The 13,925-nt window shown below is 52.1% G+C and overlaps 1 protein-coding gene across 3 annotated transcripts in view; it reads left to right on the plus strand.

The window, feature by feature from the left end:
- The window catches only part of rnf207b (ring finger protein 207b), an 85,035-nt gene that overhangs the window by 37,426 nt on the left and 33,684 nt on the right, over positions 1–13,925 (plus strand). For all 3 annotated transcript variants that reach the window (XM_070860421.1, XM_070860422.1, XM_070860423.1), the window contains 3 exons: positions 5,106–5,152; positions 7,718–7,790; positions 10,165–10,233. In XM_070860421.1, the coding sequence (XP_070716522.1) occupies positions 5,106–5,152; positions 7,718–7,790; positions 10,165–10,233 (189 nt within the window). The remainder of the gene's footprint in view (positions 1–5,105; positions 5,153–7,717; positions 7,791–10,164; positions 10,234–13,925) is intronic.

Raw genomic sequence — 13,925 nt, forward strand, 5'->3', positions numbered from 1 at the left:
GAACTGGAAGTGCAGCCCCGCTCTCATTCCACGCGTCCGAGAGCAGAGAAGCGGCCAGCGGGAAGAGAGAGAGAGACTGGGGGAAGGAGAGAGAGAGAGAGAGAGAGAGCGGAGGGGAGAGAGGGAACTCGGATCACATTCTTCTAACCCCCTAAGAGTTGGGGTGGATGAAATCCAGAAGTCACGACACTATCATTATTCACTTCATACCCAATAAACCTGTTAACAATCCACACACAATGCGTCATCTATGGTGGGGTGGTAAAGACATGCACTTGCGCTGATGTAAGGAGGGACTTTGACTGGGGGAGGCATGCACTTTGGCTGGCCCTTTCTGTCTTCTGGGGAGCTCTGTCCTCTGTCACTTCAGGAAGCCAAAGTGGATCGAGTTACAATTTGCAAAGTCAGTGAGACCTTGGGATGAGGGGGGCAGGGTTCTACTTACACTTTCCAGTGAAACTTCAGGGTGTGGCTGATCCTCCAAGGGACCAATCATAGACAAAGGCCATTTTCAGAGTACAAATCAGTGTGTCCTCAGTTTAACGTCTCTTCCAAAAGACGTTACCTCCGACAGTGCAGCGCTCCCTCAGCACTACACTCAAGTGCCAGCCTAGATTGTTTTGTGCTCAAGTCCCTGGAGTGGGATCTGAACCCACAACCTTCTGACTCAAAGGTGAGGGTGCTACTCACTGAGCCACAGCTGACACTACAAGTTTAAGATTATTTCTCCATCTTCTTGATTCCCCCACCGGAGGGACTAGTTTCTCCGTATCCACTCTGTCAAATCCATTTAACATTTTAAACACTGCAATCAGATCACACTTCAACCTTCTAAACTCAAGCGAATACAAGATCTTAGGCAACCTGTCTTCATAATATATGCGAGGATCATTCTGGTGCATCTGGGCTGCACCTCCTCCAAGGTCAATATATCCTTCCTGGGGTGTGGTGCTCAGACCTGAACACAGTGAGGACTCTCCCCGTTAACTCCTCCCGTCGATAGCCAGGCACACGGTTACCTGACAGGGTGCTGGGAGCAGGTCACTCACTCCCTCGCTCGGGGACTGGTACATGAGATGAAAGCGAGAGCGGGATAAATAATCCCTGGCACAAAAATATTCTGCTGCAAAATGCTGCTTCTCTTCCGTCAAATGTGATGCTGGTTCAGGAGAAAATGGCGAGAAGCAAAGAACTAATTGGCTGCCCAGTGTAAACAGACACTGTGACATAAGAACATAAGAATTAGGAACAGGAGTAGGCCATCTAGCCCCTCGAGCCTGCTCCGCCATTCAATAAGATCATGGCAGAACTGGTCGTGGACTCAGCTCCACTTACCCGTCCTCTCCCCGTAACCCTTAATTCCCTTATTGGTTAAAAATCTATCTATCTGTGACTTGAATACATTCAATGATCTAGCCTCAACTGCTTCCTTGGGCAGAGAATTCCACAGATTCACAACCCTCTGGGAGAAGAAATTCCTTCTCAACTCGGTTTTAAATTGGCTCCTCCGTATTTTGCCCCCTAGTTCTAGTCTCCCCTACCAATGGAAACAACCTCTCTGCCTCTATCTTGTCTATCCCTTTCATGATTTTAAATGTTTCTATAAGATCACCCCTCATCCTTCTGAACTCCAAGGAGTAAAGACCCAGTCTACTCAATCTATCATCATAAGGTAACCCCCTCATTTCTCGAATCAGCCTAGTGAATTGTCTCTGTACCCCTTCCAAAGCTAGTATATCCTTCCTTAAGTAAGGTGACCAAAACTGCACGCAGTATTCCAGGTGCAGCCTTACTAATACCTTATACAGTTGCAGCAACACCTCCCTGCTTTTGTACTCCATCCCTCTCGCAATGAAGGCCAACATTCCATTTGCCTTCCTGATTACCTGCTGCACCTGCAAACTAACCTAAGGACCCCCAGGTCCCTCTGCACCACAGCATGTTGTAATTTCTCCCCATTCAAATAATATTCCCTTTTACTGTTTTTTTCCCCCAAGGTGGATGACCTCACACTTTCTGACATTGTATTCCATCTGCCAAACCTTAGCCCATTCGCTTAACCTATCCAAATCTCCTTGCAGCCTCTCTGAGTCCTCTACACAACCCGCTTTCCCACTAATCTTAGTGTCATCTGCAAATTTTGTTGCACTACACTCTGTCCCCTCTTCTAGGTCATCTATGTATATTGTAAACAGTTGTGGTCCCAGCACTGACCCCTGTGGCACACCACTAACCACTGATTTCCAACCGGAAAAGGATCCATTTATCCCGACTCTCTGCTTTCTGTTCGCCAGCCAATTCTCTATCCATGCTAATACATTTCCACTGACTCCGCGTACCTTTATCTTCTGCAGTAACCTTTTGTGTGGCACCTTATTGAATGCTTTTTGGAAATCTAAATACACCACATCCATCGGTACACCTCTATCCACCATGCTCGTTATATCCTCAAAGAATTCCAGTAAGTTAGTTAAACATGATTTCCCCTTCATGAATCCATGCTGCGTCTGCTTGATTGCACTATTCCTATCTAGATGTCCCGCTATTTCTTCCTTAATGATAGTTTCAAGCATTTTCCCCACTACAGATGTTAAACTAACCGGCCTATAGTTACTTGCCTTTTGCCTGCTCCCTTATTTAAACAGAGGCGTTACATTAACTGCTTTCCAATCCGCTGGTACCTCCCCAGAGTCCAGAGAATTTTGGTAGATTATAACGAATGCATCTGCTATAACTTCCGCCATCTCTTTTAATACCCTGGGATGCATTTCATCAGGACCAGGGGACTTGTCTACCTTCAGTCCCATTAGTCTGTCCAGCACTACCCCCCCAGTGATAGTGATTATCTCAAGGTCCTCCCTTCCCACATTCCTGTGGCCTGCAAATTTTGGCATTGTTTTTGTGTCTTCCACTGTGAAGACGGAAGCAAAATAATTGTTTAAGGTCTCAGCCATTTCCACATTTCCCATTATTAAATCCCCCTTTTCATCTTCTAAGGGACCAACATTTACTTTAGTCACTCTTTTCCATTTTATATATCTGTAAAAGATTTTACTATCTGTTTTTATGTTTTACGCAAGTTTACCTTCGTAATCTATCTTCCCTTTCTTTATTGCTTTTTTAGTCATTCTTTGCTGTTGCTTAAAATTTTCCCAATCCTCTAGTTTCCCACTAACCTTGGCCACCTTATACGCATTGGTCTTTGATTTTATACTTTCCTTTATTTCGTTGGTTATCCACGGCTGGTTATCCCTTCTCTTGCCGCCCTTCTTTTTCACTGGAATATATTTTTGTTGCGCACTATGAAAGAGCTCCTTAAAAAACCTCCACTGTTCCTCAATTGTGCCATCGTTTAGTCCTTGTTTCCAATCTACTTTAGCCAACTCTGCCCTCATCCCACTGTAGTCCCCTTTGTTTAAGCATAGTACGCTCGTTTCTGACACAACTTCCTCATCCTCAATCTGTATTACAAATTCAATCATATTGTGATCACTCATTCCGAGAGAATCTTTTACTCGGAGATCGTTTATTTTTCCTGTCTCATTACACAGGACCAGATCTAAGATGGCTTGCTCCCTTGTCGGTTCTGTTACATACTGTTCTAAGAAACAATCCCGTATGCATTCTATGAATTCCTCCTCCAGGCTACCCCGTGCGATTTGATTTGACCAATCGATATGTAGGTTAAAATCCCCCATGACTACTGCCATTCTTTTTTCACATGCCTCCATTATTCCCTTGATTATTGCCCGCCCCACCGTGAAGTTATTATCTGGGGGCCTATAAACTATGCCGACCAGTGACTTTTTCCCCTTACTATCTCTAATCTCCACCCACAATGATTCAAGTGACCCACCAGCCTGGTGTAAACAGACACTGTGACCCACCAGCCCGGTGTAAACAGACACTGTGACCCACCAGCCCGGTGTAAACAGACACTGTGACCCACCAGCCCAGTGTAAACAGACAATGTGACCCACCAGCCCGGTGTAAACAGACACTGTGACCCACCAGTCCGGTGTAAACAGACACTGTGACCCACCAGCCCGGTGTTGATCCAGGCGGGCGATATTCCAACTGTAAAACCACACTCCAGATCCAGAGGGCAATTGTTCACTGGGTCCTTTGCTCACTGGGAGGGATGGCTTCGACAGAAGCATATCTGAGATCAGCAACTCCAACTGTGAGTGTGCGCGAGTGAATGAGTGTGTGTTTGTGCCTGTGTCTTTGTGTGTGTGTGTATTAGTGCCTGTGTGTGGTGGGTGGGAGGGATCCTGTGAGGTGGGTGAGAGGGATCCTGTGTAGTGAGTGTGAGGGATCCTGTGTGGTGGATGGGAGGGATGCTGTGTGAGGGATCCTGTGTGGTGGGTGGGAGGGATCCTGTGAGGTGGGTGGGAGGGATCCTGTGAGGTGGGTGGGAGGGATCCTGTGAGGTGGGTGAGAGGGATCCTGTGAGGTGGGTGGGAGGGATCCTGTGAGGTGGGTGAGAGGGATCCTGTGTGGTGGGTGGGAGAGATCCTGTGAGGTGTGTGGGAGGGATCCTGTGGTGGGTGTTGGATCCTATGTGAGGGATCTTGTGTGAGGGATCCAGCATGAGAGATCCTGTGTGGTGGGTGAGGGTGTGGTGGTGGGAGGGATCCTGTGGGAGGGATCCTGTGAGGTGGGTGTGAGGGATCCTGTGAGGTGGGTGTGAGGGATCCTGTGTGGTGGGTGGGAGGGATCCTGTGAGGTGTGTGGGAGGGATCCTGTGAGGTGGGTGTGAGGGATCCTGTGAGGTGGGTGGGAGGGATCATGTGTGGTGGGTGGGAGGGATCCTGTGAGGTGTGTGGGAGGGATCCTGTGAGGTGGGTGGGAGGGATCCTGTGAGGTGGGTGGGAGGGATCCTGTGAGGTGTGTGGGAGGGATCCTGTGAGGTGTGTGGGAGGGATCCTGTGAGGTGGGTGGGAGGGATCCTGTGAGGTGGGTGGGAGGGATCCTGTGAGGTGGGCGGGAGGGATCCTGTGTGGTGGGTGGGAGGGATCCTGTGTGCTGAGTGTGAGGGTGTGGTGGGCGGACTGTGGTAATTACGTGTTGCAGACCTGACAGTATTTCTTTTCATATTTCAGGAAAAATTAGCCGAGCGGAAGAAAATGCTGTTGAGAACCGCTCAGAAGTAAGTGTGTCCTCGGCAGCCGACCGTACTGTCAGGGGGCAGCATTGTGGGCGGGCAGGACAGGACCAACAAAATAATGTTGGGCAACTCACTAATGGCTCGCTGGGTGAGGGCAGTGAGTAGCTGATGAACATAGACCGGGCCCCAGAGTGAAGCTAAGTTAGCCGATCACAGCTCGGGCAGCAGGAGGGACTGTACAATCAGCCTCATTGCTCATAGAATCATAGAAGCTTACAGTACAGAAGGAGGCCATTCGGCCCATCATCCCTGTGCCGGTTCTTTCAAAGAACGATCCCGATTAGTCCCACTCTCATAGCCCTGAAAATGTTTCTCCTTCAAGTATTTATCTGACTCCATTTTGAAAGTTACTGTTGACTCTGCTCTCACCGCCCTCTCAGGCCGTGCGTTCCACATCACAACAACTCGCTGCGTAAAAACAATCTCCTCAGCTCCCCTCTGGCTCTTTTGCCAATTATCTTGTTTCTGTGACCTCCGCTGGCCGACCCTCCTACCAGTGAAAACAGTTTCTCCTTATATTTACTCCATCAAAACCATTCAGAATTTTGAAGACCTCGATCAAATCTGCCCTTAACCTTCCCGGCTCTCAGGCAAACAATCCCAGCTTGTCCAGTCTCTCCGCATAATTGAAGTCCCTTGTCCCTGGTATCATTCTAGTAAATCTCTGCGGCCTCTCCAAGGCCTGGGTTATAGGAGGAGAAACAGAAATGAGCCAGGGTTCCTGCTTCTGATCATGATGCAGTGAGTCTGCTGAAAGTCTCTGTGTGGACGAGCCCTGCTGGCCAAGAGTTTATAAAGCACTCTCACAGCTGCTATGGTTCCCCTGTAAATCCCGAGGCGGCTTGAAGTCAGCATGGTTCCCTGTGACTCCCCATCTCCACGGGCTCCCTGTGTATATCCCTCCCCCTGAGCCCAGACACCATTCCCTGTCTGAGAGGGATGCCAGGGTGTGCGTGACTGGGTAACCGGCTCCCGACCTGCTGGTGGTATCGAACAGGACCCTGCACCAGGGAAGGGAAGGAGTGGGGAGGCCTAGCAGTGACCCATTCGCCCCACAACAACAACAACTTTTATTTATGTAGCGCCTTTAACGTAGTAAAACGTCCCATGGTGCTTCACAGCAGTGTTACAAGACAAAACAGATAAATTTGACACCAAGCCACATAAGAAGAAATTACGGCATACTTGGTCAAAGAGGTAGGTTTTAAGGAGAGTCTTAAAGGGGGAAAGAGAGGTAGCAAGGCGGAGAGGTTTAGGCAGGGAGTTACAGAGCTTGGGGCCCAGGCAGCTGAAGGCACGGCCACCAATGGTTGAGCGATTATAATCAGGGATGCTCAAGAGAGCAGAATTTGAGGAGCGCAGACATCTTATTGTAGACAACCTACCATTCCCACCTCCCCCAAGAGGAAGCACTGGGTAACTGCTCAGTGTTGAGCTGAGGTGCTGCAGTCAGAGCTGATATGGACTTGCATATTGGTCATTGAACACTGGAGCGCCCCCTGATGGCAATCAGCATACTGCAGCAATTACCCCTCTTGTAAACTGGTCTGTGTTCCACATGAACCTCCTTCCACCCCTTTCATCTCACCTTATCTGCATATCCTTCTATTCTTTTCTCCCTCATGTGTTTATCTAGGTTCCCCTTAAATACATCTGAGCTATTCATCTCAACCACTCCCTGTGGTAACAAGTTCCACATTCTTACCACACTTTGGGTAAAGAAGTTTCTCATGAATTCCTTATTGGATATATTAGTTACTATCTTATATTTACAATCTCTAGTTTTGGACTCCCTTGAATGTTATATTTATCGGTAATGGTCCAGAGAGTCTCAAATAAAAGCAGCTGTTACATTACAATTTGAGTGTTTATTGGACATAATGACGGTGAGATGAATCGGGAAGCGAATCTGCTTCCCATCACTCGGTGAGGCAGTGCCTAGAGACACACTATAGATCCAGGCCATCACTGCTTCACATGCATACATACCGCGTCTCATGCTGCTGGAGTAATTTGTAGAGACACACAACGAAATAGGAGCTGAGCAGTAATGGGCACAACATTAGGCCTCGGTGCTCCAGGGCTTGAGAAAGGATAAATCATCGAGGGTTCCCATTCCTTATCATCCAGTGAGCCCTGCTGGAAAGGACATGGCTGGATGTCAGGCTACACAATAATATCGCAGAGAGGAGGGTCCTGAACCCCAGTGAGAGTCAGCACCTTCAGGGGAGGAGGGAACCTGAACCCCAGTGAGAGTCAGCACCTTCAGGGGAGGAGAGAACCTGAACCCCAGTGAGAGTCAGCACCTTCAGGGGAGGAGAGAACCTGAACCCCAGTGAGAGTCAGCACCTTCAGGGGAGGAGAGAACCTGAACCCCAGTGAGAGTCAGCACCTTCAGGGGAGGAGAGAACCTGAACCCCAGTGAGAGTCAGCACCTTCAGGGGAGGGGAGGAGGGGGGGTAACTGCCAGGAAGAAACACTGAAAAGGAACAAAATGCAAACAGGAGTCTCTCGCTCCAACTTTACATTTTCTGATTCTTTTTCTAGCCAACATGAAGAGAAGGAGAAAGCTTTTAAAGAACAGCTCTCGAATATGGCTGCACTCCTGCCCACCCTTCAGGTGAGTGAATCAGGAACTGGGGGGTCGGGGAGGGGGTTACGGTCAGACAGGCTGCTACAAAGCAGCAAATCTGCTCACTGCAAAGGAAGTCAAACAGTAAATAATTGGTTCAACTGGGAAGTGCGAGCGTTTAATCGAAACTCTTACATTCACTGGAGTTAGGTCTGCAGCACTAAGCGTCTTTTTACGTTTTATTTCTGTTAATTTTCTCCTTTCTGCTCCTGGCCATTCTGCATGTGCGCGCGCCCAGACGCTGAGTGTCAGTCGGCTATTCGACCATAAGAACATACGAAATAGGAGCAGGAGCAGTCCATATGGCCCCTCGAGTCTGCTCCACCATTTAATACGATCATGGCAGATCCAACCATGGACTCAGGTCCACTTCCCCGCCCGCTCCCCATAACCCCTTCATCACTTAACGGTTAAGAAACTGTCTATCTCTGTCTTAAATTTATTCAATGTCCCGGCTTCCACAGCTCTCTGAGGAACATGTACGGCATCACCACCGAGCGTGAACTGCCCTCACTCATTCTCCCTGTGCACACACTCTTCAGCAGGGGCCAGTGGATAGTAATCAGGAGCAGAAAGCTTGGCCCAAATTACCTTTCCTGATTCACACCAGGAGTCAAACCTGGAACAATCCTGATCTGTATGGCCCAGCTACTGAGCCACTGGAACAGCTACTGTCTCTTGAGTGTTTATCGAAAGTTAAAATAAATACAAAGGGCGCTGCTGGTGGCTGGGAACTTTAGACATTGCTCACATATAAAAAGTCTTTGTCCATTACCTGCCCTGATCTCTGTGTGGATTTATATCTCTCTGAGTTCTATTCATGTGGGTGTCCATACGCTGTGTTCTTCCTTCGCAACTGCCCCCGGGTTTCAGTTGTATCTGATTGACAGGCTGAGCGGCCTGATCCGAGACCCTGGCTAGGGTACTGGGCCTGCTAGGAAGAGTGTGAGCGAGCAGCCCTGCCGGAGATACCCTGTCCTACAGGGAACACCACAGAGACGGGCAATTTGTAAGATTGGTGGGGTTAACATGGGCCCCGACTCCCCTGCTCTGTGCCACTGAGCATTTGGGCTGCGATACTCTCAGTCTCCCTCCCTGTGTGCACAAAAATCCAAGGGCTGACACTCTCAGTGCAGTGCTGAGGGAGTGCTGCACTGGCGGAGGTGCCGTCTTTTGGATCAGACGTTAAACCAAAGCCCCATCTGCCCTCTCAGGTGGATGTAAAAGATCCCACGGCACTATTCGAAGAAGAGCAGGAGCCTTCACCTCGGTGTCCTGGCCAATATTTATCCTTCAACCAACATCACTAAAACAGATTATCTGGTCATTATCAGAGCGCTGTTTGTGGGACCTTGCTGTGCGCAAATTGACTTCCGCATTTCCTACATTACAACAGTGACTACAAAAATAATGAATTGGCTGTAAAGCGCATTGGGACGTCCTGAGGTTGTGAAAGGTGCTATATAAATGAAAGTTATTTATTTTTATCCTTTTCTCTTCTTTCTCTTTCTATCTCTGTCTGTGTCTCTATCTGTGTTCCTATCTCTGTCTCTATCTGTGTCCCTATCTGTGTCCCTATCTGTGTCCCTATCTGTGTCTCTATCTGTGTTCCTATCTCTGTCTCTATCTGTGTCTCTATCTGTGTCTCTATCTGTGTACCTATCTCTGTCTCTATCTGTGTCTGTATCTGTGTACCTATCTCTGTCTCTATCTGTGTCTCTATCTGTGTCTCTATCTGTGTCTGTATCTGTGTACCTATCTCTGTCTCTATCTGTGTACCTATCTCTGTCCCTATCTGTGTCCCTATCTGTGTCTCTATCTGTGTCTCTATCTGTGTTCCTATCTCTGTCTCTATCTGTGTCTCTATCTGTGTCTCTATCTGTGTCTCTATCTGTGTACCTATCTCTGTCTCTATCTGTGTCTGTATCTGTGTACCTATCTGTGTCTCTATCTGTGTCTCTATCTGTGTCTCTATCTGTGTCTGTATCTGTGTACCTATCTCTGTCTCTATCTGTGTACCTATCTCTGTCTCTATCTGTGTCTGTATCTGTATACCTATCTCTGTCTCTATCTGTGTCCCTATCTGTATCTCTATCTGTGTACCGATCTCTGTCTCTATCTGTGTACCTATCTCTGTCTCTATCTGTGTCTCTATCTGTGTCTCTATCTGTGTCCCTATCTGTGTAACTCACTTTCTCTACCTACAAAACAGTCACTAAACTTAAAACTAGGCCACCTTGTGAAGTGTTTTAAAATATTTTGAAGATGTGACAAGATCCAATATAAACACAAACATTACTTCCTTTACTTCTTTTCAAGTAAATGAACACGACAAACTGATCTCTTTTCCCTCCTGATACAGGTCCACCTTGTCACCTGTTCTGCTTTCCTCAGCTCTGCCAATAAGTTTGAGTTCCTGGACTTGGGCTACGTAAGTAGGAGCAGTAATTCCCAAACACCGTGTGACAGGAATGGAAAGTGGACTCGTTCCAGCCACTGGAGGGCCTGAAAAATGGGATTGGTACTGAAGTGAAATTGGTATTGCCGGTGGATTAATGGTCTTTTTACACCTCGGATTCCCGGTTGGTAAACACACTGAGCCGTATACAACAGGAGAGGCCCAGGTTTGATCCTCAGTCTATGCTCAGTTACCTGATCTCAGCCAGGTTAGCAGTAGGCCTCAGCTGTCAGCACCCCTGGGTTTGGAAGTGGAAGATTCCATCTCCCACTGACCCCTGGGTACATTCCACCTCCCAATGACCCCCTCCCATTGACCCCCACTGACCCCTGGGTACATTCCACCTCCCAATGACCCCTCCCCCATTCAATGCTCTTTTTAAACAACTTTTTTTCTCTTTGTTTTTTCTCCCCAATTGTTTCCCTTCCTCTCCTGAAGATGCCAAAGGCACCTGTTTGATCGTGAATGAACCTCGACAGTCTGTATCGAGCCCCATATTGCCCTTCGTCATCGTGCACCTGCACAACATTCCAGCGGGGGTCACTGAGCAACAATCAGGACTGGGAACCGTAGCTGACACTGCCCCCACCCCACCACCCCACCTGCTCCCAACCCGCCCCATCCCTCTGCCCACACTGCCCCCCAATCCCTACCCCCACCCCCACCCCTCCGCACCCCCTAGCCCTGCCCCCCAACCCCCACCCCCACCCCTCCGCACCCCCTGCCCCCTGCCCCCCAACCCCCACCCCCACCCCTCCACACCCCCTGCCCCCACTCCTCCGCGGCCCCTGCCCCCCAGCCCCCGCCCCTCCTGCCCCCCAGCCCCCGCCCCACACCTCCGCGGCCCTACCCCCCAACCCCCGCCCCCACTCCTCCGTGGCCCCTGCCCCCCAACCCACGCCCCCTTCCCCCACCCCTTCCGCCCCCCAGCCCCCGCCCCCACCCCTCCGCGGCCCTGCCCCCCAACCCCCGCCCCCACTCCTCCGTGGCCCCTGCCCCCCAACCCACGCCCCCCGCCCCCGCCCCCCAGCCCCCGCCCCCACCCCTCCGCGGCCCTGCCCCCCAACCCCCGCCCCCACTCCTCCGCGGCCCCTGCCTCCCAACCCACGCCCCCCACCCCCACCCCTTCCGCCCCCAGCCCCCGCCCCCACTCCTCCGCGGCCCCTGCCCCCCAACCCACGCCCCCCGCACCCACCCCTCCGCGGCCCTGCCCCCCAACCCCCGCTCCCACTCCTCCGCAGCCCCTGCCCCCCAACCCATGCCCCCGCCCCCCCCTGCCCCCTGCCCCCCAACCCCCACCCCCACCCCTCCACACCCCCTGCCCCCACTCCTCCGCGGCCCCTGCCCCCCAGCCTCCGCCCCTCCTGCCCCCCAGCCCCCGCCCCACACCTCCGCGGCCCTACCCCCCAACCCCCGCCCCCACTCCTCCGTGGCCCCTGCCCCCCAACCCACGCCCCCCGCCCCCACCCCTTCCGCCCCCCAGCCCCCACCCCTCCGCGGCCCTGCCCCCCCAACCCCCGCCCCCACTCCTCCGTGGCCCCTGCCCCCCAACCCACGCCCCCCGCCCCCGCCCCCCAGCCCCCGCCCCCACCCCTCCGCGGCCCTGCCCCCCCAACCCCCGCCCCCACTCCTCCGCGGCCCCTGCCTCCCAACCCACGCCCCCCACCCCCACCCCTTCCGCCCCCAGCCCCCGCCCCCACTCCTCCGCGGCCCCTGCCCCCCAATCCACGCCCCCCGCACCCACCCCTCCGCGGCCCTGCCCCCCAACCCCCGCTCCCACTCCTCCGCAGCCCCTGCCCCCCAACCCATGCCCCCGCCCCCCCCCTGCGCCCAACCCGCTCGCCCCCCTGCCCCCCTACCCCCGCCCCCACCCCTCCACCCCCCAACCCCTGCCCCCCCGCCCCCACCCCTTCTGCCCCCCCACCCCCAACCCCCGCCCCTCCTGCCCCCAACCCCCGCCCCACCTGCCTCCCGCCCCCAATCCCTGCCCCTGCTCCTGCTCCCCCAACCCCCCGCCCCCACCCCTCAGTCCCCCCCGCCCACAATCCCCGCCTCGCCCCCCCCCCTGCCCCCAACCTCTGCCCCACTCCCGCCCCCACCCCTCCATCCCCCTGCCCCCCAACCCCTGCCCCCCGCCACCCTAGGCTAGGTGAACTGAGGCCAGCAGACACATGTCTCATACCAAAAGCCTGGTCAAGGCGGTAGGTTTTAAGGAGCGTCTTAAAGGAAGAGAGAGAGGCAGAGAGATTTAGGGAAGGAATTCCAGAGCTTAGGACCTAGAGAGCTGAAGATACGGCCGCCAATGGTGGGGTGAAGGAAGTCGAGGATGCACAAGAGGCCAGAATTGGAGGAGCGCAGAGATCTCGGAGGGTTGTAGGGCTGGAGGAGGTTAGAGAGATAGGGAGGGGGCGAGGCTATGGAGGGATTCGAAAACAAGGGTGAGGATCTTAAAATGGAGGCATTGTGGGGACCAGGAGCCGATGTAGGTCAGCGAGCACTGGGGTGATGGGTGAACGGGACGGTGCGAGTTAGGATACAAGCAGCAGAGCTTTGGATTAAAAGTAAAGATATATCGTAATGGCACTAATTTCTCACTCACTTAAAAACAACTCTGTCCCGTCCTGAAAACACATCCGAGGTAAAAGGGTTTCACTCAGAGATTAAAAGCTCATTGCATGGGGGAGTATGGGATGTGTGATAACGCTGATCCTTTGCGTTGTCGAGGTGTTATGAGAACATTCCAGCCAATCTTCTGCCATGTACAGACTTGTGTTTGTGTGTGATCCCGCCTTCCTCCCCAAGCCACTCTCCTTGGTTTGACCTAAATAGACAGTTTGGCAGCACCCTGCTCTGGGAAAGTTCCATTCACCGTTTGAGCTGCTGCAATTTAATCCTCAGTATCAGACATCTTTCAACAACAACATGCATTTATATAGCCCCTTTAACAGAGTAAAATCTTCCCAAGGCACTTCACAGGTGTATTAGCAAACAAACTTTGACACCGAGTCACATAAGGAGATATTAGGGCAGGTGACCAAATCCTTGGTCAAAGAGGTAGATTTTAAAGAGCATCTTAAAAAAGAGTGAGGTAGAGAGGCGGAGGTTTAGAGAGGGAATTTAGATCTTAGGACCTAGACTGTTGAAGGCACGGCCGCCAATGGCAGGGCGATGGAAGAGGTGGATGCGCAAGAGGCCAGAATTGGAGGAGCGCTGAGATCTCAGAGGGATGTAGGGCCGGAGGAGGCTACAGAGATCGGGAGGGGGCGAGGCCATGGAGGGATTTGAACACAATGAATTTTTAATTTGAGACATTGCCAGCCTGGGAGCCAATGTCGGTCAGTGAGTGCAGGGGTGGTGGGTGAACCGGATTCAACCGTCTCCCCAGTGAGGTCTCTTACACTCCAACCTTCCAACTGAGAGGGACAGATTTTTGAGCGTTAAGGGAATCAAGGGCTATGGGGAGTGGGGAGGCAAGTGGAACTGAGCCCATGATCAGATCAGCCAGGATCTTATTGAATGGCGGAGCAGGCTCGAGGGGCCGTATGGCCTACTCCTGCTCCTATTTCTGCGTTCTTTAGTAGAACATTTCACAGGGAGGAAACTGAGCCGAATCCCGAAGGTGCGAGGTGTGAGCAGGGACTCTTTCAGGCCTCCGAGAACTTTGG

The sequence above is a fragment of the Pristiophorus japonicus genome, chromosome 18, assembly GCF_044704955.1.
Source record: "Pristiophorus japonicus isolate sPriJap1 chromosome 18, sPriJap1.hap1, whole genome shotgun sequence".
NCBI lineage: Eukaryota > Metazoa > Chordata > Chondrichthyes > Pristiophoridae > Pristiophorus > Pristiophorus japonicus.